This window comes from Monodelphis domestica, chromosome 3, assembly GCF_027887165.1.
Source record: "Monodelphis domestica isolate mMonDom1 chromosome 3, mMonDom1.pri, whole genome shotgun sequence".
NCBI lineage: Eukaryota > Metazoa > Chordata > Mammalia > Didelphimorphia > Didelphidae > Monodelphis > Monodelphis domestica.
Window position 1 is genome coordinate 96125795 of NC_077229.1, and position 26223 is coordinate 96152017.

Here is a 26223-nt window from a genome sequence, read left to right on the forward strand (position 1 = left end):
GACTTTTAAAATTATATTCCTTTGGGCCTCCTCCTAACCCCCTACGTCTGCGTCCTCCTTGCCCCAGCATGGCCCTAAACTCTCGCCCTGGAAGGGATAGGAGGGGTCCCTCCGAGGAGACCCTCCATCTAAGGACTCTTCAGCATGGGAGATGAAGGATCCCGGATTCCTGATCTGAAGCGTGGAGGCGGCACAGCTGGGCAGTGGGAGTCTGTGGCTTAGGGCCTGGACCATCCGTGGAGAGGGGCAGGTCTTGGTGTAGGTGTAGACATGAGGGTTGGATGTGGGGGGGCATCCTTGGTCCGGGTCTAGGCTTGGTCTCTGGGCAGGCACTAGACAGAGCAGAGAGGGGCAGGAGGAGGAGTTTCAGGGGGTGGCTGAAAGCCGTGAGCCCCAAGAGCAGATGTTTGTCTCTAAGAACTTGTAACCCTGGGGCTCCCCCACCCCCCTTATCAGTCTTCTCCCGGCCAATCAGCTGCAGGCAGAGAGGCTGAGCTGTAGGGATCTCAAAGCCCTCAGAGGCTGTATCCAGATGGAGCTGGAGGTGAGAAGGGCTCAAGGAAGGCTGAACCTGGGGAGACAGAAGTTTGGCTGCTGCAATGGCCTCCCTGGCAGAACCTTCTTTGCCATCCATCAACAACCTGGCCAGCCTGGGACTGGGGCCCCTGCAGGACACACAGACCAGGAGCCACAAGGTGGAAAACAGGGTGGTGCCAGGGGATAGGAGTGGAACAGGGAAGGGGGTCTGAAGCAGGGCTGGACTGGGGGCTTAGAAACTTGCTTTGGGTTTGGGCTGGGCTGGGAGTTTGGGAGGGGGCCTGATAAAGGATGTCTGGAAGGGCAGCTAGGAAGCACAGTGGACAGAGTGCCAGCCTGGAGTCAGGAGGTCCTAGGTTCAAAACTGGCCTCAGATACTTCCTAGCTAGCTGTATGACCCTAGGCAAGTCACTTAACCCTGATTGCCTAGAATCTTGTCAGTCTTCTGTCTTAGAATTGATACTAAGAAAGAAGGTAAGAGTTTAAAAAAGAAAAGAAAAGAAAGGAAGCATGGGACCATGGGAAAACTGAGGCTCTGAGTTAATTGGGGTATGGTTTAGAGCCAGAGAGGCCAAAATATCCCGTCCCTCCCTTTGCCTATGGGGTCTTTGAATGACCTGTATGGACAAATATGCTTTTACAAGACTACCTCTCCTTGCACTTACCTCTAGGAGAAAGGAGGAAAAAGGAGGGAAAGGGCCCTAAGGCCCCAAGTGGGAAACCGAGGCACAGCTTGGGACTTCCCGCCAGCCTAGCCTGGGCTCCATGTGTCCTCAGCTCCCCCATCCCCCTTGCCATCTCAATATGTGAGTCTAGATAACAGTCTTATCTGTTCCTTCCAGTCTCAGGGCCCAGGAATGCTTTCCTCCACATGTCGGTGGATGGGGTGCAACAGGGGTTGGGGAATAGAGAGACAAAGAAGCAAAGTCCTATCTCTCAGGACCCCCAGGCCTGACCCCTCTTTCTAGACTGGAGGACAGAGAGACCTAGGCATGGAGGCCCTCGGACCTCTCTTCTGAGGAGTCTGACACTGCCTCATCTTCTATCTCCCTGACAGTGGTGGCAAATAGATGAGCCTCAGGATGTGGACCTCCAAGGGGCTGGTCAATGGCCTTACCAGGTGAAACAGGAACATCGAGACCCAGGACTCTGGCCTGAGCAGATTGAAGGGGACAGAGGGGCAGAGGGAGATGACCCTTGCTGGGACCTGGATTTTCTTCTCACCAACTTCCCTGGGCCAGGACCAGGGCCAGGGCCAGGGTTGGGACCAGGGCCAGGTGTGGGGTCAGGACCAGGGCCAGGACCTGAGCTATGCCTAGCTCATCCTTGTGGCCTGTTCCCTGAGGGCCCAGGCCTTATGGCTGAGCTCCAGGATCCCAAGGAGCAACCCAACTGGGGCTGCTCGGTCCCTCGGCCCCTAGCCGTGGATGCAGTGCCCTATGGAGCAAACGCCTTGCCTCCAGGTCCCAGCCCCAGTCTCAAAGTTCAGACAGGGCTACCCCCGTACTCACCTTCCTGTCTTAGGGAGGGAGGGGGCAGCTTCCTCCAGCCTGGGCCTGGGTACCCAGGACCCACCACTCCGGTGATGGCTCCCTATGGGCTGCTGGGGACATACTCTACCTTCTACCCAGCCCCTCACTACCAAGCCCGATTCCAGCTGTATCGGAGAGAGCCCGCACCAAGCTCCAGCCCGGGGTCGGGGTCCTTGGCCTTCCTGGGTCCCCCAGCGCCTTCCGAGCCAGTGGACGAGGCCACCAGGCCCAAGCGAAGTCGCCGGCCTTGGGCCCGGAAGCGCCAGGCAGCTCACACGTGTGGACACCCAGGCTGTGGGAAGACTTACACCAAGAGTTCCCACCTCAAGGCCCATCTAAGAACCCACACAGGTGAGAGCCTAGTCCAGAGCTGTGGGAGGAGGCCATCTGCCTTATGGGCCATTGATAATCCTTTGGAGAGCTCTGATGGAGGAGGGGGAGGCTCATGACCATTCTCTTGAGATCCCTGCACTCCAGGCATTATGGGGGATGTCATAAATAATCTCCGGGCATATCCTGGAGGAATGAGGTTATCGGTTCTCCCTAAGGGTCCCCACACCGTGGTGGCCAAGGGTACACCAGGTGGGGGGTGTCATGGAAAGTTGTCCCTGGCATTGTGGATGAGAAGCTAAGCTTCTCGTGGGTACCCTAGATGGGAGGGTGAAGGCAAATTGATCAGGTCCCCAGCCCCCTCTTCTGGGTAGGGATGAGGTCCTCTGACACTGCCTCATCTTCTGTCTCTTTGACAGTGTTGGCAAATAGATGTCATTTGGGAAGGTTTGGGGGTTTCACATACACACACATGCACATGCCAAGGGAAAATCTACCTCCCACCTAGGAGAGAAACCCTACGCTTGCTCCTGGGAAGACTGCGGCTGGAAGTTCGCCCGCTCTGATGAGCTGACCCGCCATTACCGGAAGCATACTGGGCAGCGCCCCTTCCAGTGCCAGCTGTGTTCACGTGCCTTTTCCCGTTCAGACCACCTCGCCTTGCATATGAAGCGCCACCTGTGAGGCTAAGCCTGGCCTCCAGGAACAGGATGGAGCCCCAGGCAGAGCCTGGGATAAGCCACAGAGAGGAAACCATAGGTAAAAGACTTTGGACCAAGCCATAACCTGGATCGTGGAAGGAGGCAGAGACAGAGGGAATCACAGGGCGCCCAGAAACAGAAGCCCCAATGGCCAATGGACTGAGATCTCGAGCCCAGCCCAATAGCTGGCCATTTCCTGCTGGGGACTGCCAGCCAACAGCCACCCTCAGCTCTGGGCACTGGACCCATGAGGAGTGTTGTCTGTCCTTGGGGCTGCCATGCCTCTGCCCTCATCTGCCCTCTAGACCCTACTGCAGCTCCTCAGAAGGGATCTCCTCTGGGCACAGGCTCCCCACTTTCCTCTGGATGCCCTCCTAGTGATTACCAAACCGTTGCTGTAAATGGTTAATGCTCCTCACCCCACCCTCCCTCCAGTCCCAGCCTGCCCCTCTCCTCCAGCCTAAGCCCATCTATGGACAGTCTGGGGCTGGGCTGCCCAGAACCTGCTTTGTCAAAACTGCCTTTCCCCTGCTGTTCTTGGATAAAATTTCAGATTCTGACTGGCTTGACTTTGTCAGGGACAGGGTGGGGAGACAGAGCTGGGGACAAGAGAGTCCTGAAGGAGTTGTTGGGGAAACACCCCCAAGTGTGTGGTAGGGTTTCACCCCAAGAATGGGAGACTCAAGTCCGGTTTGATCCAGAAGAAAAGAATTTTATTTAAAGAAGAGGTTTAAGGTGATATTGTGGATGGAATAGCCTGGGGGCTAATAGAGTAGCCCAAGGGTGATAGAGTGGCAGTCCAGGTATGGTTCAGGGTTCACATATTTATTGAGGGTCTGGGAGTTTCTAGGGAAATCTTCCCTTTCTCCCAAACCCTGGAAAATGGGCATGGCTAAATTTAGGTGGTGGTGTGGGTCTGAGTTTGGACACTTATGTCATAAGGAATAAGGAGCAGACACAGGTTTGGGGGATTCTTTTAATACCTGAGCCCTTAGTGCACAGGTCCATATTCCCCCCATTGTTCACCACTCATCTCTCTTCCTTTCCAGAATGTTCTCTTCAATGATGGGAATGGGGAGGGGGATGCAATCCATTGGAGAACCACTAAAAGTAATTCATTCTACCCAACAGTAAAATAAAAAATATGAGAAATTAATAAATCCACTAGGCACAAAGCTGATGGCCAGCATAGAACATCATAGATCCCATATATAGAATGAATGGGTAACTGATCAACAATAGGGATTCTGCAGTTCATGCTTGAATAATGCTGTTTGCAGTTGATGCTTAACTGGTGAGAAGAGCAAACTTTCAGAGGATGAAGGTCCTGTTCTATTACTGTCCCTCACTGCCCACTGCCAGCTGCCAGCAACCCCACACATGCCTGATCCAACAAGAAGAATACCAGAGTAGACATGGGAAATCCCAGCTCTTGCATCTGCCTTACTGTCCCAGGAAGGGCAGGTCAGAGCTTGGGCTAAGATGGCCCAGCCTCAGTTTGTGCTCTGTGAATACAAAAAGAGACAAAAACAGCCTCTGTCATTAAGATGCCTGGATGCAAATGGAGGAGATGATATGTCAAAAAAAAAAAAAACCAAACACATGCTTCAACATGACCAGGGTAGAAACATGTTTTGCATGATTATACATGTAGAACTTAGATCAAATTGCTTAAGGTCTCCTGGAAGTAGGAGGGAACAAGGGAGGGAGAGAATTTGGAGCTCACAATGTTAGAAAACAAATGTTAAAAGTGATTTTTACATGTGATGGGGAAATATTATGTATTTTTTTAAGTCACTTTCATTGACTGGGGTCTAAAAAGGCTAGGATTCCAGAAGGAAGGGAGGGAATAAAAGGCTAGTAGAAATAACTAGGTTGCCCAGTGGATAGAGTGACAGGTCTGAGATGAGAGGTCCTGGGTTCAAATCTATCCTCCAACACTTCTAGCTCTGTGGTCCTAAGCAAGTCACTTAATCCAAATTGGCTAGAACTTCTGCCTTGGAACCAATATTTAGTATCCATTCTACGACAGGTGAGAGTTTAAAAAGAAACAAACAAACAAATAAATGAACAAATGAATGAATGAATAAAAGGCTAGCTTTGAAGTTAAAAAAGGGGGTGCTTCTGTGGTATAGTTAGTATAAATTGAAGGGGATGGTGGGAAAGCTCCAAAACCTTGAAGGGAACTAAGAAAGAATCCTTCAGCAAGTGGGATTTAAGCTGGATCTTGAAGAAAGCCAGGGAAAGTTAGGAGTGATAAGGGAGAACATTCCAGATGTGGGGGGTAGCCAAAAAAGGTGGAATGTCTTGTGGGGGGAACCGCAAGGAGGCCCATATAACTGGATCATGGCATACATTCAGGGGAATAATGTATAAGATTAGTCAGGTAAGAAGGGGTCACACTGGGAAGGGTTTTAAAAGCCAAATAGAGGGTTTTATATTTGATCCTGAAAGCAACAGAGAGTCACTAGAGCTTATTGAGTGGGAAGGTGGAGACATGGTCAGATCTCTGCTTTAGGAAAAAATTACTTTGGCAGCTGATCAGAGGATGGATAAAAGTGAAGTGGAGAGATGATGAAGGGACATCACAATTGTTGAATCAATTGGAAGGGACATTAGAGATCATCTAGTCCATGCTAAGGAGACCCTGAAAGGGTAGGTGACTTATCCAAAGTCATACAAAGTAAATAGCAGAATTAAAAAAAAGGGGTAGGAAATGGAGGTTAAGTGACTTGCCCAGAGAAGTGTCTGAGGTCAAATTTAAACCCAGGACCTCCCATCTCTAGGCCTGGCTTTCAATCCACTGAGTCACCCAGCTGCCCCCTAATTCTTTTTTTAATTAAGTTTATCTATTTAATTAATCAATTAATTTAGAATATTTTCTCATGGTTACATGATTCATGTTCTTTCCCTCCCCTCCTACTAATCCCTCCCATTGCCAAAGAGCAATTCCACTGAGTTTTACATGTGTCATTGATCAAGACTTATTTCCATATTATTATTTGCACTATGGTGATCACTTAGAGTTTATATCCCCATCTTGGTATCATTTCTAAGAGAGAAAATTAACAGGGGCTAGGCAGTTGGGATTTAAGTGATATAGTTAGGAAGTGTCTGAGGCCACATCCTTTGAAATGGGAGATCCTGGGTTCTCCAGGCCTGGCATCTATCCATTATGCTATCTAATTGCCCCATGATTAACAGAGATAGATAGATAAATAGATAGGGAGATAGAGCTCATTTGTACATAGTTATTTGCATATTTTCTCCCCCATTAGGCTGTGTGCTCCCTGAGGGTAGGGACTTTCCTCTTTTTTCCCTATTCCTAGCCCTTAGCACAGTGCCTGACACATAAAAAATGCTTAATGTTTTTACTGACTGATAGGGGCCAGGGAAGATGATCACTTCCAATGTCCTTACTCAGTTGTCCTTAAGGTTGATGTGGACCATTCTGGAAATGAAGGACAGACTCCAGGAAGACGGTGGAAGGCTGGAAGGAAGGGACAGGAGAGCCTCTGATCATTTCAGGCTCATTAGTAGAAAAGGCCACTAGATGAGATCAAGAGCCTAGCTGAGTGTCAATGGGTCAATAACTACTTGCTTTTTCATTTTCTCCATGGCATTGCCAGCATAAATTATCAAGAGCTGGCTTTCAGCTTTGGTGATAGTTTTGTGTGTTTAGTAGTTTTTCTTCTTCCTTAAAAATATCTTCAGCAGAGGAAGCATGGTGTGTATAGCAGTGTACAGCATTGTATTTGAGGGCGTCGAAGGATCTAGGTTCAAATATCCAGATCTAAAACTTGACCACCTGTAATTCTGGGCAAGTCCTGTTTCTTCTCTAAGTATGTTCCCTCGTCTATACAATTAAATAAAATAACCTCAAAAGTCTCCTTCTAGTTCTAAAATCTATGACCCTCTAAGGCTAACTCACTTGCCCCAAACCACACAGCTAGTGACACAACTCCATTCCCAGGTATTTGGCTCCACATCCAAGAGATCTGTTACCTTATCCTGGAGAATGAACTGAGAAAAAGCAGGAAAGGCAGGGGTGGGAATCAGATGGTGGGAGGTCTAAAATACTGAACAGGGAGATGTAACTTTTCTAGGTAGGCAATAGGGAACACCCCTGCCCCTGCAAAGGGTGGAGACCCCAACTAGGGGTGCCCTGAGGAGAGTGATGGGGTAGGGATAATTAAATCCCTCTTCTCCCTTCACCAAATCCCAATGATCTTCTCTGGCCGTCCCATCTCAAGCTCTATTGCCCATCTTGGTGCGAGGAAGGGAAATAAATCCAACCCTCCATCCCAGCCCTAGGAGCCTTCAGGAGGCGATTGCAGGTCCTAGAATCTCAATCCTGGGCCGGAAGGAATGTCCTCTACGAGAATTTTTTGCCGTAGGTCCTGCAGGTGGTTAAGAAAGGAGTGGTTATCCCATTATTTTACAGACTGCAAAACCAAAGCCCAAAGACAGCTAAGTTAATAGTCTCCAGGTGGCTTGAGAGTTAGGAGGAGGAGTCTGGCTGGAAATGCAGTGGGCGGATCATGGGCGGGCCAGACTGGAGGGGCGGGGTCAAGGGCGGGATCAGTGGCGTGGGGGCTGTAATGGGGGGGGCGGGCCCCGGAAGGGTGAAACTTACTCAGTGGGTTTAAAGCCCCAGGGCAGAGGGAAAGGTGATACTGGGGCCTGCCCTGGGCTGAGGGGCTTTCCCTTCCCCCTCCTGGGCGGCGACCTTTAACTCTAGAGCCCTAGAGCTGCCGGCATGATTTAGGGAAGTGAGAGTTTGTGAGGGAAATCTCGGGGTCTGTGTCTTGTGCTCAGCCCCAGCTGACACACTGCGGAGCCTCTCAGGCCTGGCCCCTAGATTCCCCACTCCACGGTTGGCGCTGTGATCGGCCAGCGCTGTTCCAGGGAGGGGACCTCACCTCCAGCGCCCACTCTCCCGCCTGCTTCTTTCAGACCTCCTCCTCCTCGCCTCATGACTGTCCTCCTGCTCCTGGCAGGACTCCTGCCGGCTGCCGCCGCCGCCGCCACCATCTCCTGCTATGGAGACGCTGGACAGCCGGTGGACTGGTGAGTGACAGATTCCTCCAAACTTTCCTTCCCTCGCTTTTCGTGGAGAGAGCAGGAGATGATGGGATTCCCACTCTCCACTTATTACTTTGGTGATGTTCTTGGGCAAGCCCCTTCTGGGCTGTGGGACTCAGTTTCCCCAAATGTAAAATGAGGGGATTGAACAGATGAAGATCCACCTAGAGCCAGCGGCATCCCTGACCACAGTGTCTTTCTGTCTTTTTCCACAGCTTCCTCTGCCTGTCTTCCCATTCTTATTCTTTCTGCCTTTTTCATTTTTGCTATGAAACTGTAATGACCAAGTAGCATCTTTCATTGTCTTTATTTCTTAGCTATGCAGTGCTGATATGGTTTGCTTTAAAAAATGATCTAAGGCTAATTGCTCAGTGTGGGATAGTGGGTAAATGGCTACGGTTGGGGTACTTGTGGGGCCTTTCTCTTAGGGTACCCAGTCTTAGCTATAGATCTAGATCCTGGAATGAGTCCTGGCTTGAGAGTCAGGAGAACTGGGTTTAAATCCTATTTCTATGGCCTTGGACAAGTCCCTTCCTCTCAAATTTCCCCATATGTAAACTAAGAGGCTGAGACTAGAAGATGGCCTCTAAAGTTCCTTTTTTATTTAAATTCTACAAAAGTCCACTGCTCTGGCCACAGGCTAGTTTTCTCTCTCTTCTTCCCTGGTTACCTTGCTCCTTCTTTCTTCCCCAGGTTCGTGATCTACAAACTACCTGCCCTGACCAATTCCTTGAAAGGACTCACCTACATGTATCTAGATGGGAACAGTGGGGGCTGGCAAAAGGGTGCCACATCGATCAATAGCACCCAAGGGTCTATGGGGCAGACCTTGAATCAGCTCTACAAAGGAAACTTGAGTGAGGTGAGGGCCAGGTGCTTCAGGGAGGTGATCCTAGGAGCACAGTGGGCAGGGCTGGGGACTAGCATGGTACCCTATTCATGTTTTACCTTATATTTCCCTTTAGTTGGCCTACGTATTGTACAATGACCAGCCACCCTCAGGTAATGGCAGCCCTGACACCGACTACCGAGGACACACCAAGGGTGAGACTCAGCCTTCTGTGTCCATGTCTGAGATTGATATATTATTCCTCTATTTCCTGTCCTTAAGTGGCCCATTCTTCTCTCTGTGTTCCTTGTAACTCAGGTGACCCATATTTTCCCAGCTGTATTCAAGTCAGGCTCACCTTCCTGCAAGTGTCAGGGCTAGGCTGGGCTGATCAAGAAATTTTAATCCTGCAGTTTTGTTCATCTCTCCCATCAGCTTCTGGGACCTCTGGGCCTCTCCGTGTCTTCTAGCCCCTTTGTCTGAGCTTCCCCCTCTCCATTCTAGGTGTGCTTCTTCTGAACAAAGATGGCGGCATCTGGTTGGTCCACAGTGTCCCTCGATTCCCGCCACCTGCTAAATCATCCTACAGCTGGCCCCCTAATGCCCAGACCTATGGACAGACCCTATTCTGTGTCACCTTCAGCTATAGCCAGTTCCAAGAGATTGGTGAGCTGACTGGAGAAAGCCTCAGGGAGGATCTCAGGGGAGGATGTTCCTATGGATTGATCTCTGGGAATTTATGGGTAGTTGACTTGTTTTTCCATTTTCTACATCTGGGTGTCTTCCTTTAGGCAAACAGCTGACCTATACTTACCCCAGGGTTTATGACTACAGACTAGAAGGAAGCTTTGCCCAGGACCTGCCAGAGCTGAAAGATGCTGCCCAAGGCCACCATGTGTACCCAGGTCCCTGGAATCGAAGTGTAACCCTCACCTCAAGAGCTGGGGCTGTCTTCCAAAGCTTCGCCAAGTTTGACTACTTCCATGATGGTGAGGCCCAGGTGGGGTAGGGGCAGGGAAGGTAGTTATTCCCACTCCCACCTCTAGTCCCTGAGGGTCATCTAGGGGGTCCAAAGAGTGAGGCCACAGACCTTGGATAGATGCAGAAAGGGAAGGTTTAGAGAGATTTTCAGCTATTTGGGTCAATTTGGGGTAGAGCCAAGACTAGGACTTGACTAGATGCTGTCTCCCATAGACCTTTACTCAGGCTGGCTGTCCACAGCCCTGGACAGTGATCTGTTTGTCCAGTTTTGGCCCAAAACACCTGCAGTATTGCCTTCCAACTGTTCCGGCCCTTTCCATGTGCTGAATGTACTAGAGACAGCCTTTCCTGACTCAACTGTGCCTGCCTTCAGTGCCACCCATGACCATGCCAAGTGGTGTGTAGCACTCAACAGTAGCTGGACCTGCATAGGGGACCTGAACCGCAACCAAGCAGAGGAGCAGCGTGGTGGAGGCACTCTCTGCTCCCAAATGCCTGCTCTGTGGAAAGCCTTCCGGCCCCTAGTGAAGGAATATAGGCCTTGCCCATCCACTGAGGCCTGAGATCAAGGGTCACTGAGTGGAGAGAAAATGCTGGCCCAACATTCTCACAGAAAACTCACAGGGAAGAATAAAGTCATTGGGAATCTACATGGTCTGTCTTCTGCTCCAACAGAGCCTGTCCTGCTCTTCAGTTTCTACCCCATTTTTCCTGTGCCTGTTTATCTCTTTGCTTAGTGAATTCTTAACCTTTCTTTAAAACCCAACAGGGATTTAAAAGAACCCTCAACTACCACTTCCTTTAGGAAGTTTTCTTTGATTGCCTCCCTTGCCTTAACAAAGGCCTTTCTGCTTTGATCCCACCATTGTAGTGATTGGTCAGGACTTGGAGATAACCCTAGATTCTTAGAAGGTAAGCAGAAGAGCTCAAGACTGAGTGGATTCTGCTGAGCTGGAAGGACCTATAGTGACGCCCCCTTGTCTCCAAACCATTTGGTAAACTCCCATGGCTCCCTATCACCTCTAGTATCAAATATAAACTCCTCTGTTAGGTCCTTCATAACCTGGCCCTCTCTAACCTTTCCTGGCTTCTCTTACCTCTGTGTACCTTGATATCCAGGAACACTTAACTGCTTCCTATTCCTCCAACAAGACACTCCATCCAAGTCAACAAACATCCCTCTGTCTCCAACTGTCTGTCTGTCTGTCTCCCTCTCCATCCCTTTCTCTCTGTCTCTCTGTGTCTCTGTCTCTCCTCTCTGTCTCTGTCACTGTCTCTGTCTCTTCTCTCTCAAAATCATTACCTTCTGTCTTAGAACCCAGGACCTCCTGTCTCCTATCTTCAGGACTGACTTCAAATGTAAGCTCACTGGCTGTCACCCAAGACTAGAATTCTCAGCACCCTCTTCTCTGCCTCTAGGCTTCCCTGGCTTCTTTAAAGTCCCAGTTAAAATTCTATCTTCTACAGGAAGCCTCTTGCAATCCCCCTTAATTCTAGTGCCTTCTCTCTACTGATTGATCAAAATTTGTCTTGTATATAGTTTGTTTGAATGTAGGTATTTATTTGTCTCTCCCATTAGATTGCTCTTGCTCTGCAGAGCAGGCACTGGTTTTTTGGGGGGAAAGAGGGGACTACTTTTTTTTTCTTTTTTTTTTTAATAATATATTTTATTTGATCATTTCCAAGCATTATTCGTTAAAGACATAGATAATTTTCTTTTCCTCCCCCCCCCACCCCCCATAGCCAACGCGTAAGTCCACTGGGCATTAGATGTTTTCTTGATTTGAACCCATTGCTTTGTTGATAGTATTTGCATTAGAGTGTTCATTTAGAGTCCATCCTCTGTCATAAGAGGGGACTACTTTTATCTAATATACCCAGTACTTAGCACAACTGCTGGGATATAATAGATGTTTAATAAATGTTTGTAGAGGGTCAGCTAGATGGCTCCATGGATAGAAATCTGGCCTCAGACACTTCCTAGCTATGTAACTCTGGGCAAGTCACCTAGCCCAGTGATGGCAAACCTTTTAGAGTACCAGGCCTCTGGGTATGCCCCACCCCCCCTCTTACTCCACATGGAGGAGGGAGAAAGCACTCCCATTGGGCTGCTGGGGCAGAGAGGTGGGTGAATGTTCTCATCAAGTATGGGGGGAGGGAGTGGCTTGAGAGCTCTGCTCCCCTCCAGCTTTGCCACCTGTGAGCTGCCCACCTTATCCCCTGAGCACTCCCATTGGCTGTTGGTCAGAGGGGCAGGGATGTGAAAAAATGTCATCAGGCATGATGGGAGGTGGGGAGAGCAGCTCCACCTGAGTCCCTCTGCCTTTCTAAAAGAAACTTCGGTGGGGAGAGGGGGGTTTAGGGAGGGTGGCTGAGTACCCACAGAGATTGCTCTGCGTGTCCTCTTTGGCACCTGTGCCATATGTTTGCCATCATGGGCCCAGCCCTTATACCCTTCTGCTTTGGAATGAATACTTAGTATAGAATCTGAGATAGAAGGTAAGGGTTATAGAAAAGAAAAAGAAATGTTTGTTGACTTACCAACTGAGTAAGGGTCCCAGGGATAGACAACTCTGCTTTCTGAGGACTTGTTTTCTGGGCTAGCCTTGACTCAGGTTTGTGTGGTGGTGGTTCAGGTTTGGGGTTGGAACAAAATAATACATTTAAATAAAGTGAGAGACAAAACCCCAAATGAGGCATGTAAACAAAATACTTAGCAAAAGACATTTGGTAAATATAATATTTAGTTTACTTAATAATGGGATGTGGAAGATGGGGCCTGGCCAGTGAAATCTTGACAAGGGTGTGGTAGAGGGGTCTTCTCCCTCCCTACTTCAGAGAATGCACAAGCACCTGATGACAATTTCTTGGACTTTCCTGAGGAGTGATGGAAAACCTTTTAACTGGCTGCTAAGCCAGATTCAAAATGTGCATACAAATGACCAAAAGAATTCTCCTTCTCCTGATGGTTTTCTTTCTTGTTTTTAATTTGGAAATTTTTATTTAATAAATTGGTTTAGGATATTTTTCCCTGGTTACACGATTCATGTTCTTTCCCTCCCCTCCTCCCCCTACCCAGTAGCCCACGAGCAATTCCACTGGGTTTTACATGTGTCATTGATCAAGACCTATTTCCATATTATTGATATTTGCACCAGGGTGACTTGATGGTTTTCTAATGAGAAGGAAGGGAAAATACTTTCAGTCTCTGAATGTGTTTGTAGACAGGGGGATGATGAAGCAGCCATGACTGTAGCAGCCCATCTTGCTATCTCCAGTCAGCTGCCACGTGGTCATGAACGCTGGGTGCCACTTCTCTTCTGTCTTGTTTGCATGCATTCTTTCTTGGCTCTGGCTGCAGGATTAATGGAGATGGAACAGAGCAGGCGCCTTTGGAGGTCAAATCACTAGAGGCTACACAGCAGCTGAGCAAGAAGAGGAACCAACCCTAAAGAGCAATGTACTTGGCTCAGGCCAGCAGTGAAGTGGGGGCATGTGGTGCCTACAAGCCATGGAGTACCTCAGCCACTGATTATGTCACTCCCAGAAGTGAATTTAATGGGGTGATTGTTTCTCATCATCACCTCAAGTCCGAGTCTGCTTTCCTCAAGGACTGAGCGGGTAGGGGACAGTGTGCTTTCAGTTTGGAAAGTTTTTGTATTTCTTTTCTTATCTCTAAAATGGGGATAATAATAGCACTCAGTTCCCAAGCTTGTTGCGGGGATCAAATGAGAATATTTGTGATGTGTTTAGCATAGTACTTGGCACGTGGGGGGCACTCTACACTGTTGCTGTTGTCTTCTCAGGAAAAAACCTTTTGTGAATTGATGTGAGCTGGTCCATTTGTGTTGGAGGAGATATTAACAGGTGATTGATATTGAGGAGAACAGACTGGATGGAGGCTTGTGAACCCTCCCCGCCCACCTTAGCTCTCCAGAGTTACTCCTAGAACCCTGAGGGGAGATATGGCGGGCCCCTGACCCAATAGGACTTGTGGAGATTGAGACCTAAACCTGATCCTGTCCCTGCCCAACTCGAGATGTTCCGGTGACCAACTGGAGCAGAAGTTGCTGCCGACTGGCAGTCTAAGCCTTCTATGCCCTTCTGAATCTGGCTCAAGTAGACCTTTTAAGCCTGGCTTCACAGTATTCTCCTGCACCATATCACTTTCCAGCCAAACTGGTGTTCTTGCTGTCTTTTGTGCATACAGTGTGTTGGTTCTAAGGCAGAAGAGAAGCAAGGTCTAGGCAATGGGGGTTACGTGACTTGCCCAGGATCACACAGCTAGGAAGTGTCTGAGGCCAGATTTGAACCCATGATGCCCTGTCTCTAGGCCTGGCTCTCAACCCACTGAGCCGTTTAGCCCTGGGACTATTTTTCTTAGAGTGGTGATTGGGAGGACAGCAGTGATGACTGACCTGTGTTATCTCTCATCACTATACACTATGAGAATAACCTAAATGGAACAGGATGCTGCCCTGGTTGGCAGACATACCCAATGTCCCCCTACTTGGTTCCTGGGAATTTGCTCTAACCAAAAAGCTGGCAGAAGGGGATTGAGGTGCCTAATAGACTTGCCTTCCCAGACAGTGGTCTGGTAGAAAAATTGTCAGGAAAAAGGCATCATATATTGAAATGACATTTAAAAGTCATTTATTGTTTCTCTGCAAGTTTGGTTATAGTGATATTCAATGATGTTTTCAATGAAACATTTAATAAAAATGAAAAAAATCATGAATTTAGAAGAAAGAATTTGGAAGAAAATGAAACTATCCCCCTCTTTTATACATGAGGAAACTCAGACCCAAATGACTTGCTCACAGTCACCTGTGGCAGAAAAGTGGCGTCCATGGTTAGGAAGGCAACAGTCCTACTGTATTTTGCCCTGGACAGACCTGAATGACACTTCGTATTTGAAATATTGTTTCCATTCTGGTTGTTGGTGTAGGAAGATGATCAGGGCCATGGGTTTCATCACGAAGAACAATGATAAGGAGGGGAGTATCTAGGAAAGGGTAACTAGAATGGTTAAATGCCTCGAAACCATTCATGAGTCATTTGAGTAAACTGGGGATACTTAGCCCAGAAAGGTCTCGGACATGATAGATGCGTTTGAAAAATCAGTATAGGAAGCTGCTTGGAGACTGCTCTAGATTCAAGATGACTTCATTCCGAGAGGGATAAACCAAGATGGGGAGGACGGGAGACCATGCCATGCAAGGACCAGAGGAAGGAACCGGGAAGGTTTGATTCCATTAAATTCAACAAACATTTATTAAGCATTTATTATGTGTAGAGCGCTGTGCTAGATGCTGGGGATACACACACAGAAACAAACAATCCCTGCCCTCAAGGAGCTTCCATCCTGCGGGAAGGTAGTTTACAGGGGAATATGTACATAGAAAAGTAAATTAATATATGTAAATATGTGATATATCTGTATGTATTTATATAGTATATTTGAAGTAAATACAGAGGGGTCACAGGGGAAAGCACTAACCACTGGGTGGGGGCATGTGTGGCAGAATCAGGAAAGGCCTTATGTAAGAATTGATACCTGAGCTCGGGCTTGAAGTCAGCCAGGATTTCCAAGAGGCAGGCGAATTAGGAGAGCATTTCAGACATGGCGGATGGGTTTTTGAGGAAAAGGTAAGAGATTTGTTCCCTTCTGTTTTTGTGTTGATAGGGCAACCCAGAGGGAAATTCCAGCAGGCAGGTGGTAACATGGGACTAAGACATAAGGAAAAAAGATAAGAGCTGAATATGGAGATTAGGAAGTCAACTGCATAAAGACAGTCATTGAACCCATGAGGGCTTATTGGGTCACCAAACATAGAGAGGTGAGCACAGGACATGTCACATGGTACACCTACAGACTGAGGGCAGGCCATGGATGCTGATCCAGCAAAGGAAACCAAGAAGGAGCAGTCAGACAGGCAGAACCAGGAGAGAGGTGTGTCATCAGAACATGGGAGATAGTCAATAATGTCCCCGGTCATAGAGAGGTCAAGAAGGATCCGAACTGGGAAAGCTATTCGATTTGGCAATTAGGAGACGGTTGCTAATCTTGGAGAAAGCGATTTCAGCTAAATGAATACTTTTAGATTGCAAGGTTTTGAAGATTGAAGAGTTTGGCTATGAAAAGGAGGGAAGAGAAACCAAGGAAATAATTGACCTAATGACTACAACAGTGTGAATAGAAAGGAAAACCAGCGAAAAAATCAAAAGTGAATGTTGCGAAATTCCAGAGAACAAGCAAGGCTCCAAAAAAGAGATAGAAGACACCCATACCCCAAGTCTTTGCAGATGTAGGTCCATGAGTGTGACATATTGCGCATACTGTCCAGACTTTTTTGATGTATTGATCTGTTCTACTGATATTTTTTCCCTCTTTTTTTTTTTTGTCCTTAAAAATACTATTTGTTTTATAGGATGACACTCTGGGATGGGAGGGAGAAAGACATAGTGGAGGAAATGACAGTCTTTAAAAAGCTGTCAATAAAGACTGAATTTTAAAAAATTGGGGAGACCAATGGATGTGATCAAATGATAGGAACAAATAGTTCTGAAAAAAGAATTGCAGAGTATTAAAATGCGGATCACAATAGCACCTTGTTTGGATCAAATGAGGTAATTGTCAAGTGCTTAGTATAGAGCCTGGCACATAAGTGCTATATAAATGTTAGCTATTAGTATTATTAGCAAATATATGAAAACTTATTCCAAATCACTGATAAACAAGTCAAAACAACTCTGAGGCTTAACCTCACACCCAGAAAATTAGGAATTGGATGAATGGAATTTGTTCAGGTCAGAGGGGCTGCAAAAAGATAGGTCCACTGTTGGGGAAGCTATGAATCACTCAATATTCTGGAAGCAATTTGGAATTGGTAGGCTTACGGGGACTTTGCTCCTTCCTCTGAATTTTCCATTTAAAACCTACTTGTTCAGATCGTGAACCAAGGAGTGTGGTGGGTAAGTGAACGAACTCTTCATACCCTTTTGCCCAGAGATCCCACTCTGTTAGGTACATACCCTTCACCTTGAAGTGGAAGAAAATAGAAAGGTCTAGCATACAACAAAATATTCCCAACAGTACTTATTTTAGTAGCAAAGATGTGGGGACAAAACAGACACCCATCGATTCAAGAATGGCTAAAGGAATTATGTAATAGAATGTAATGGAATATTATCACGCAGTAAGAAATGACAAGTTTGAACAATTCAGAGAAGCATGGGAAGACCTAGGTGAATTAATGCATATTGAAGCAAGCAGCACCAGGGAGAAAATATGCACAATGATTATAGCAAAGGGAACGAACGGTAAGGGCAAAACACCATAGAAATTGTAATGTCCATGCTTGGCCCCTGAAGAGAGCACACCAAATGTGCTTCCCTCACTTCTTTGCAGAGTGAAGCCCCTGTGGACTTCTGCAAGTGGAATACTGCCTTGGCTTTCAGATGTTTCCTTTGGTCATGCCCAATTGTTTTTTCTCCCCGTAGTTTAAAATATTCTGGTATCAGAGATGGCTTGATAGGGAGAAGGAAAGAACATTTTTTGGAAATAAAGGTGACCACTAAAGTGAAAGGTAAGATTTTCACAGGGAGAAGACAAAAGGATGAAAAACAGATGTTTTGGGGGTCATGAGAATGACCATATTTGAAGAGCTAGCACGAAAAGAGGAATTCCGAATTTTATATATGGCCCCAGCCTGCAAAACCAGCAAAAATGGGTGCTGCGGACAGAGAAATTTGACTCGATATAAAAGCTCCCTAAAAATGAGTGCTAATCCAGAAGTGGAGTGGCTGTCTGGGAACCCAGTGGAGGTATATGGTAGAGGTTATCTCATTCAGGTACGAGATGGATCAGATAGCCTCCAAGGGCCCTCTTTCAGGCCTGGCCTTGGCCTGCTCTGAGCACGTTTCAGTGCTGGGCCACACTTTTTTGCATTTCTCTAGTTCCATGACCCTACTTCTATCTCCTATGTATCATAAAACAAAAACCATCCACAGTGTTCTCCATGGCAAGTCTTCCTTTTCTTCCTGATCAGAATTGTCTTCTCAGAGCTTCCCATTCCTCCGAGGACAATTTCCCCCCAGAGCCTTAGGGCAGGGTGGACTCCAAATCTGATGGTGCCCCGTTGTCCCCTATGGCCACTCTAAGAAGTAAATTATGCCCTCTGAAAGTTGCCATCCTTTCTACATTTGCGACTCAGACCGAGCTCCCCATTTTTCTACCTCCTGAGAAAATGAGAATCTACACTGGTGCCACAGCTACATCCCTTGGGGCAGAGAGCGCTCCGGCAGAGGTGCAGCGAGATGTATGTTCCCAGCATTCCTATATCACGCTTACCAGGCTATTAATCTGTTCCCCACACTTACAGCCATCTTCTAGTCAGGTTATCTAAAGTGGACTGGCGTGATCAAATACTATTTTGCTTTCTATTCAGTGATTGTGGAGGCACGGTGGATAAGAGCTCTAGGTCCAAGTTCAAATGTGACCTGAGACACTTAGACCCTATGACCCTGGGCAAGTCACTTAACCTCTGCCTGCCTCAGTTTCCTTGACCATAAAATGATCCTAAGAGCACCTATCTCCCACAGGGTGGTTATGATGCATGTGTGTAGGTACACATATAGTTATAAAGCATCTGGCATACAGTAGGCACTTAACGCTTGTTCTCCCTTCTCTGTTCCATTGAACTTTGCTCCCCTACTATGACTCCCATCCCCCTTCCCCCAACTGGGGATCCCCTCACTTAAGATAGCTCAACAATGTTCTTCCTCAGCGGTCCATCCCGTCCGAGGCACTGAGCCCTCTAATGTGCTGCTCTGGGAGCTCCATGTCTATCTATCGCCAGGCCAGTTACGGCAGAAGCCAGGGATACCTCTCTGCCAGCCGGCTTTTCCTCCCGGGGTGGCCCACGCATACTCCGTTTCTGATGGCTGCCTCTCCTGCGACCGAAGGCATCTTTGCTGCGAGCGCCCTTTTGTGGTCCCCGCCGGGGTGCTCCTCTCTGCAGTCTCTACAAGCTACTGCTGGGATCCCCCCGCTGCCCCCTGCGGCAGGTCCAGAGCCTGGAGCCCAGAATGCGTGACACGCACTTTATTTATATGTGTACATATGTATACAACCCACTGTACAATCTGCCGCCGCCCCTCCAGTCCTGTTTACAAAGGTCCGGAGGTGGGGCAGTGCCTGGGCCCAGCTTCAGTTGGCCGAGCCCTTCTTGGCCAGGCCTGGACCGGGCGTCGGCTCAGGACAGCGAGCAGGCAGCCCCGATTCACTCTTGGGGCCCGAGAGCGCTGGGAGAGGGAGGGCAGTGGGGACTTGTGGATGGCCCGGGTCAGAGCCAGGCCCATTCCTAGCAGAGGGGGGGGATGGAGCAGGGCTGGAGCCTGGGGGCTCCGGAGAGAGTTTAGGAGAGGCGGGTTTTGTTCGGGGCAAGCTCAATGTGGTTCTTTCTTCTACCACCTCCAGGACCCAGCGCTCCTTGGCCACCCTCCCGCCGGGAGCCTCAGGGGGAGGCCTACACACCTCTGACTTGGGCTCCACAACAATGGGTACAGGGGGCAGGTCGCTGCCTGGGCCTCCCCGGGGGGAGGTGGCTGCCTCGCTGGCACTGCTGCGTCTGCCCACCTCATACTCTTGCACCGGGCTCAGGGCTGCCTTGGCCAAGGCCCGGGCTGCCCCACCTGCGTCCTCCGTCTGCACCCCCTGGTGCCTTGTGCCTGCCCCTTCTCGATCCAGAGTTCGGCCTGGGGTTGGGGCCCGAGGCGGGCACCCAGGAGGGATGCAGCCCCCTGACCATGAGGGCTCCCCCCTACTGCTGCCCACTTCTCTTTCCTTACGGGAAGACCCTTCGGGCTCTGGGACTTTGCCTGGACCAGGAGGTCCTGGGCCAGCTGCTGGCTTTTCTTCCTTGGGACCTTCACCCCCCCGTGGCCCGGCTAGGAGCGGGTCTCCCCCACCCAGACTCAGGGGTGACTCTTGGCGGCCCAGGCGCCTCATGGGTGGGGGGCGGGGAGCCCCGGGCCCTTCGGCAGTGGCAGGTGCAGGGCCCGTCTCGCCCTCGGCCTCAGCAAGGCTGTGTAATGCCAGCTCTCCATGGAAGTCCTTGCGGAAATCGGGGTGCCCCACTTCCAGACTGTGCTTACGCAGTGCGCCTTTCTTGTCAGTGCCCAATGGGCAGCCCAGCTTCTCGGCAGACTGGACCCTCTTAAGAAGCGGGGAGCGGGGGGGCTCAGCACTCTTGGGGCGCGGGCGCACCACAGGTGGAGATGAGTGTAACTTGGCAGGGAAGCTCTGGGTGGTGTGGGAGCTGCCCACGGTGTGGCCAGGCAGTGGGGGAGGCGAGGACTGTGTGGGTGAGGGCGTGTGTGCCAGCGGTGACAGGGGGATGTTGCCAGCTGACTTGCAGCGGGCTGAGCGGTACTGTCGGTGCAGTTTGGGGGACAGGCCGTGAAGAGTGCTAGGCCGGATGTGGTGGGAGGAAGAAGCTGGGGAGTTGGGGGTGCTGGAAGCTGGGGAGCTGCTCTGAGAAGAGGCACCTGCAGGACAGGGAAGAGATTGTGAAGGGGCCCCTGGAATGTCCTCAACCCTGGATGCCCCCCACTCCATTGCCCACCCTTGCCACGGGAAGCCATACCTAGGTAGGCCGAATCCGGCGTGGAGCGGTAACTGTGTGTAGGGGAACGGGCGGGCAGGCCGTGGGTCGGGGACCCAGGGAGGCTGTCGCTGGAGGAGAGGGAGCGATTGAGAGACGAGAGGGAGCGGCTCGTGTGGAGGAGGTTGGACTGCTTGGTGATCTTGCGGAACAGAGAACTGCGCTTCCTGCTGTGGGCACGAGAGAGAGGTGGAGGCCGGGCCTGGTCCTGTGGCCCTGGAGCTCCCCCAGCTCCCACCTCACAGCCCCAGGGTTCAAGGCCATTATTTTATAGGGAAGGTTAGCTTCCCCCTTCCCCCATCTGTCCTACTCCAGGATGGAGAACTGCCGAGTAGGAAGAAAAAGTGAAGATCATCTAATGTCCTCCTTCTACAGAAGAGACCGTGGCAGGAGCCAGACCCGCGGCTCCCACGGCTGTCCTTCCCCCATCCTGAGCTGCGCTGGCGCTGGGCCCCTACCTCTCTTGACCCTCCTTTGCTGCTGGCCTCTTGTTCCTCCGGGCCATCTTGGCCTTGTAGCTGCTGCGCCTGGCGGGCCCGATGCGGATGGACGTGTTCTCAAAAGGTGTCGTCGTTACGGCCACTTTGTTCCCGCTCTGGAAGCCCCCGAGCAAAAAGGTCACCCCTGACAGTCCTTTGGAAATGTCCTGCTCCAGGGCCCCTCCCCGTCGGGCACCTTTCCTTCCCCGCCCCAGCCCCTCTCCCCTCCCTGGGGCTGCCCTTCTTTCCTCTCCCCGATTCTGACCTTGAGGATTAGCTCCACCACCTCTGGGTGCACCATCCCGTGCACAGGCTCCCCATTGACATGGGTGATGAGGTCCCCTGCACAGAGTCCAGCCTCCTGGGCAGGTCCTCCCTCCTCCACATGCTGCCAGGGAGAGGGGACAACAAACGGTTATGGGAATCTCCCTTCCCGGGCCGAGGCTCACCCTGGGACACCTGGCCGTCTGTCCCTGCTGGGGGGCAGCCCGAAGCCGTGCTCAGTCAGCATCTTACAGAGGGCGGACGGAAATGAGTCCCATTTCTAGAACCCTCTCTGATGCAGAGGGCGTCTTCCTCCTAAGGATGGTACAGTAGAATGCACACTGGCTCTAGAATCTGGGCCTTGGGTCACAGTCATCTACTTACCATATGGCTCCCCCTGAGCAAGTCATTTAACTGCTCTCAGCCAGTTTCCTCATTTGCAAAATGAGGGGGTTGGGCCAGTGATCCCCAAGGTCCCTTCCAGCTCAACAGCCCATGATCTTATGATAAAAGCCCTGTGAGGATGGGGGCACAAGAAGTGTGAACTTCATTTTATTGGTGACAAAACTAATGTTCAGAGAGACAGTGACAGGCCCAAGGTCACCCAGCTAGTAGGGAGCACAGCCTGGCCCCCACCCTGGGTCCTCTCTAGGTCTTGCCCTTGCCCGGTTCACCGAACTAGCAACAGTGGGGGTGCCGGAGTTGCTGGAAGTAGAGGGGCTCTTCCCCGAGTGACCACCATCCTGCCCCCTGCCCTCGAGGTCGGGCACTCACCCAAACGATGTGATGGACGCTATAAACATCCGAGTCGCCCATGTAGACACGGATGGCCCTAAGGGTAAAGCCGTACTTCTTGCCGGAGCGCTGGATGGTGATGGGGGAGCGGAGGGCACTGACGGCGGGGGAGTAGTCCCGACTGGGAGACGAGTCCCTCGATGACGGGTTGGAAGAAAGTGATCGAGGGGACATAGGACTGGCCAGGGGGGAGCTGCCATGCTGGTCTACTGTGGACATGGGGATTGTGGGTGGTCAGCAAGCAGTCCGCACCACGAGGAGGACTCCACTCTCTCCTCACCCTCCCCAGCCCCAGAGCACCTGTGGGGATCATGACCGACAGAGCCGTAGCAGAGGCTGACTTGATGACTTTGCCCCCAGGGCGTGAGGGCCGCTTCTCCGCTGGCTCTCCAGAGATCTGCTGCTGGTGCCTTGCTCTTCGGAGGACCAGATCATTGGTGGCCTTGGGGGCTGAAGGGTCTCCGTCTTTTGGCGGTGGGATCAATTCACCTGGTTGGAAATAATGGCCACTATAGCTCCCCCGACCGTTACCAAGTACACTCTTCCAAAGGGTTCTGGGAGCTGGGAAGTAGCTAGAAATGGAGCCTTGGAGAGGTCCAGAGGCCAGGTCAAAAGCTGATGTTAGAACTGGGATTTGAACCTGGACTACAGTCCAGATATCTTTTTATTATACCTTAAAGGGCCAGTATGGGGAAGGAGGATGGAGGGAAAGGGGAACGAAAAAATACTGTGACCCAATTGGCACTATCTTTAGAGAAATCTGACCCCTGCACCCTCCCCAGAAATTGACAGCAGGGGGATGAACCTGAATGAGAGCTTAAAAAAAAGGAGTCAGCCCTAGGACCCTTAGTATCGCAGGATCTGGAACTGGAAGAAGCTCAGACATCATCTGGTCCAACTCTCACTTTCAGAGAAGGGTCAGACTCGGATAAGGAAGGGATTTGTCTGGGGTCATCCAGCTAGTAAAGAGCAGAGCCCTCGTGCTAAGGGAAGGGAGCCATAGAAAGCACCTGCTATGTGCCAGAGACTGTGCTAAGTACTTTACAAATATCTCCCTGGGAGGTAGATGCTCTTATCCCCATTTTACAGTTGAGGAAGCTGAGCCAACAGAGGTGAAGTGACTTGTTCAGGATCACAAAGATGGATTTGAATTCAAGTCTTCTTGATTCTAGGCCCAACATGCAATCCATTTGCAGTAGAGGCCCAGGCTAAGGGGGTAAAGGGGAGAGGGAAAAAGCATACTCACCAGGCTCTGAGTCTCCAGTGCTTGGGGTGCTGTCCCCTGCAGTTCCTTCCTTGGGAGCTCTGCTGTCTAGACTTCCAGGGGGATCAGAGCTAGGCCGAGGAGGCCTCCGCACCCTCCCTTCATCCTCATCCTCCTGGGGAGCGCTAAAGCGGCTAGGCTCCAGGAGGGCTGAAAAGCGTCGTCGAGCACCCAGTGGGGGACTGGCCTCCCCCTCCAGGAAGGATGACTCAGAGGCTGACAGGCGTTTGCTAGGGTAGGAAAGGCCAGGGGGGTCAGAGGCAGCATTTGTGCTAAGTCAAAGATCTCCCAGTCTCAAGTGGCTCCTTTGCCCCAACACGGGGAAGAGAACTGGAGGCTCTGCCCTGCCCCCCAGCCTCCAGATCTCTCCCTGCTTTGGACCCCCTCCCCCCGGGGTTCTGCCCCAGCTCACATCTCAGGGGACCCCCCCCTCCAACTCTTGTCTCGCAGCGTGAGGCCTCCCAGCCCCTCCCGCTTGCTGGCTGCCTTCTCCTCTTGGCTCTTGGTGCTGGCTTCCCGTTTGCCACTTGTGGGAGGTTTGGGCTCGTGCTGGGACAGCTGTTCCATGCTGCTGTACACCTGGGGGAGGGGCCAGTCATCAGGCTGCAGCCTCGGGCTGAGCCCCTGCGCTGGCCCTGCCATGGCTGGAAGCTTCCCTGGCCACAGGGTTGTCCTTTCCCAGCTTACTTTGCTGAATCGGGGGGAACAGGAGGAGAACTGGCGAATTTCCACAGGCTCATCCTCCGTCGTGTCATCTTCATCGTACGAGTTGACATGATGATACCTGTCGGAGCGGGCTGGGGGCCGCCACGAGACGAGCATTAGGGCAGGCTAAGGAGGCCGGGGCAGCTCCTCCCCAGCCCTGTGCCACTGCCAGCCCTCCCCCCTCCCTCGGGCCCCAAGGGGACAAGGGCTGGGAACTCACTGTCAAAGTAACTGGTGTCATCCTCTGACTCCAGGTTGGGGATGAACTCAGCTTTCTGCCGTAAAAGGCCTGTCCAGTCCAGCTCCCGGAAGAAGCTGTGCTCCTTCACCTCAAATGCACCCCCTGCGGGAGGAGTTGACCATAGATCCTGGGCAGGGGGCCCACAGGCTGTCTGTCTGGGGATGAAGGGGGACACCCGATGCCAGACACCCCTCCTTACCTGCACCCAGGCGCACCAAAGGGTTGGTCTGCAAGAGGCAGGAGATGAGGAGCTGGGCATCCGTGGGCAAGGCTTCCTCCCCCTCAGGCCATAGGATGTCATCTGCAAGGAAATGAAGTGAGGGGTGAGGGAGGGAAGAGAAGAGCAGAGAGAGGAGGCGAGGGGAACTCTGCCATCACCTCCTATGGGTGAGATGAAGTTCAACTGTGCCAGGGAAAGGCAAAGCCCACGATCCTCCCGCACCCCGGGTCCCCGTTGTCCGTGTGCTCACCCTCTGGACATGAGCTGGGACTACTGTGTAGTGAGTTTGTGTACATGCTGCATCCCCACCCCCAGAGAAGCCTCCCCTTTGTCAAGGCAGGGACCCTGTCTTTATCTTTGGTCCTGGGGTCTAGCACAGGGTCTTGCACACAAGGTGCTTACAGTTTTTGGATGAACGTGAGAACAAGTGATTGCCCAAGTGGGTTAAGGGGGGGACGGCGGCCAGTTGGTAGGACAATGGACAGGCACACGCACCACTGATGACCTGCCCAAACAACTCCTCGGGAGTGTCTCCAAAGAAAGGCACACAGCCCACCAGGAACTCATAGAGGATGATGCCCATGGCCCACCAGTCCACAGGCTTCCCGTAGCCCTGGCGCAGGATCACCTCGGGTGCGATATACTCGGGTGTCCCACATACCTGTGTGAAGATCCCAGCCATGATCCCTAAGTCAGACCCCCTCCCCATGCAAAGCCCTGCTGCCTCCTTCTCCCACCTGCTTATCCAGGAACTCTCGGGCGTCCTTCTCGATGTGACCCTCATACAGGTTGGTGGTGAGGCTCATCAGGCCCATCTTGGAGAGGCCGAAGTCTGTCAGCTTGATGTGGCCCATGGAGGTGATGAGGAGGCTGGGGGCATGGGGGCACCTCAGAGATACCAAGCCCCATCCCGCCCCAGCCTGGCATAGCTTCAGGACATCCCTCTCTCCGTGCCCACCCCCTGCCCAAGTCCATGGCCACAAGCCTCTTCCCAATGGAGACCACATGCCAATGAAGATTGGGGATTGGCAGGGATGGGAAGCTGGGGACTGAAATGAATGGAGCTGGGGAGCAGTGATACACGTACAATACATAGAGAGGAGAATAAGGGGACAATACACAGTAAATAGGGAATGTAGGTACTAAGAACTTGCAGGGAATGGAAAACATTTGGGCAGTCATTTAGGAGGAGGGGAAAAGTGGGGAAACTGTAGGATGAGTGGCAGATGAGGAAAGGGCAAAAGGAAGTGAGAAGTGGGTCAAGTCCGGGAGCATGGGGGATTAAGGGGAAGAAGTGTGTGAAGAATTGCAGCTAGAGGAGGAAGAAGAGCCCAAGAAAATCTGTGGGACATTAGATTGTGGGGAGGCGAGCAGGGAATGGGTGGGGGATCAGTGGGGATTGGGGTGGGGTCAGGAGGGGAGTCCCCTACTTGTCAGGCTTGAGGTCTCGGTGCACGATGCCATAATTGTGCAGGTACTCCAGAGCCAGCACTGTCTCTGCGAAGTACATCCTAGCCATCTCCACAGGCAGGGCCCCGATGTTCTTAAGCAGTGTGGCACAATCACCTCCTGTAGGGGGGACCCCCCAAGTCT

General features: G+C 51.0%; 3 protein-coding genes across 26 annotated transcripts in view; 2 read left to right on the forward strand and 1 right to left on the reverse strand.

The window, feature by feature from the left end:
- Positions 1–447: 447 nt before the first annotated feature.
- Positions 448–3660, forward strand: KLF1 (KLF transcription factor 1). Its single transcript, XM_007489132.2, has 3 exons — positions 448–695; positions 1595–2420; positions 2908–3660. Exons 1-3 carry the CDS (start codon positions 600–602, stop codon positions 3081–3083), a joined length of 1098 nt encoding a protein of 365 aa, XP_007489194.1. The 5' UTR covers positions 448–599; the 3' UTR covers positions 3084–3660.
- A 4042-nt stretch (positions 3661–7702) lies between these two features.
- Positions 7703–10645, forward strand: DNASE2 (deoxyribonuclease 2, lysosomal). The gene is made up of 6 exons (XM_007489133.2): positions 7703–8170; positions 8879–9047; positions 9151–9229; positions 9519–9680; positions 9806–10003; positions 10209–10645. Exons 1-6 carry the CDS (start codon positions 8076–8078, stop codon positions 10556–10558), a joined length of 1053 nt encoding a protein of 350 aa, XP_007489195.1. The 5' UTR covers positions 7703–8075; the 3' UTR covers positions 10559–10645.
- Positions 10646–19086: 8441 nt separating this feature from the next.
- The window catches only part of MAST1 (microtubule associated serine/threonine kinase 1), a 33740-nt gene continuing 26603 nt past the window's right edge, over positions 19087–26223 (reverse strand). For 12 of the 24 annotated variants that reach the window (XM_056822668.1, XM_056822664.1, XM_056822663.1 and 9 more), the window contains 14 exons: positions 26061–26199; positions 25368–25500; positions 25126–25291; positions 24610–24711; positions 24390–24512; positions 24152–24261; positions 23877–24043; positions 23447–23694; positions 22501–22689; positions 22180–22409; positions 21407–21529; positions 21121–21257; positions 20645–20832; positions 19087–20546 (listed from right to left, as the gene is read on the reverse strand). In XM_056822668.1, coding sequence (XP_056678646.1) covers positions 19207–20546; positions 20645–20832; positions 21121–21257; positions 21407–21529; positions 22180–22409; positions 22501–22689; positions 23447–23694; positions 23877–24043; positions 24152–24261; positions 24390–24512; positions 24610–24711; positions 25126–25291; positions 25368–25500; positions 26061–26199 — 3395 coding nt within the window. In that variant the 3' untranslated portion in view covers positions 19087–19206. The remainder of the gene's footprint in view (positions 20547–20644; positions 20833–21120; positions 21258–21406; positions 21530–22179; positions 22410–22500; positions 22690–23446; positions 23695–23876; positions 24044–24151; positions 24262–24389; positions 24513–24609; positions 24712–25125; positions 25292–25367; positions 25501–26060; positions 26200–26223) is intronic. The other 12 variants (XM_056822667.1, XM_056822681.1, XM_056822676.1 and 9 more) reach the window with 3 other exon arrangements.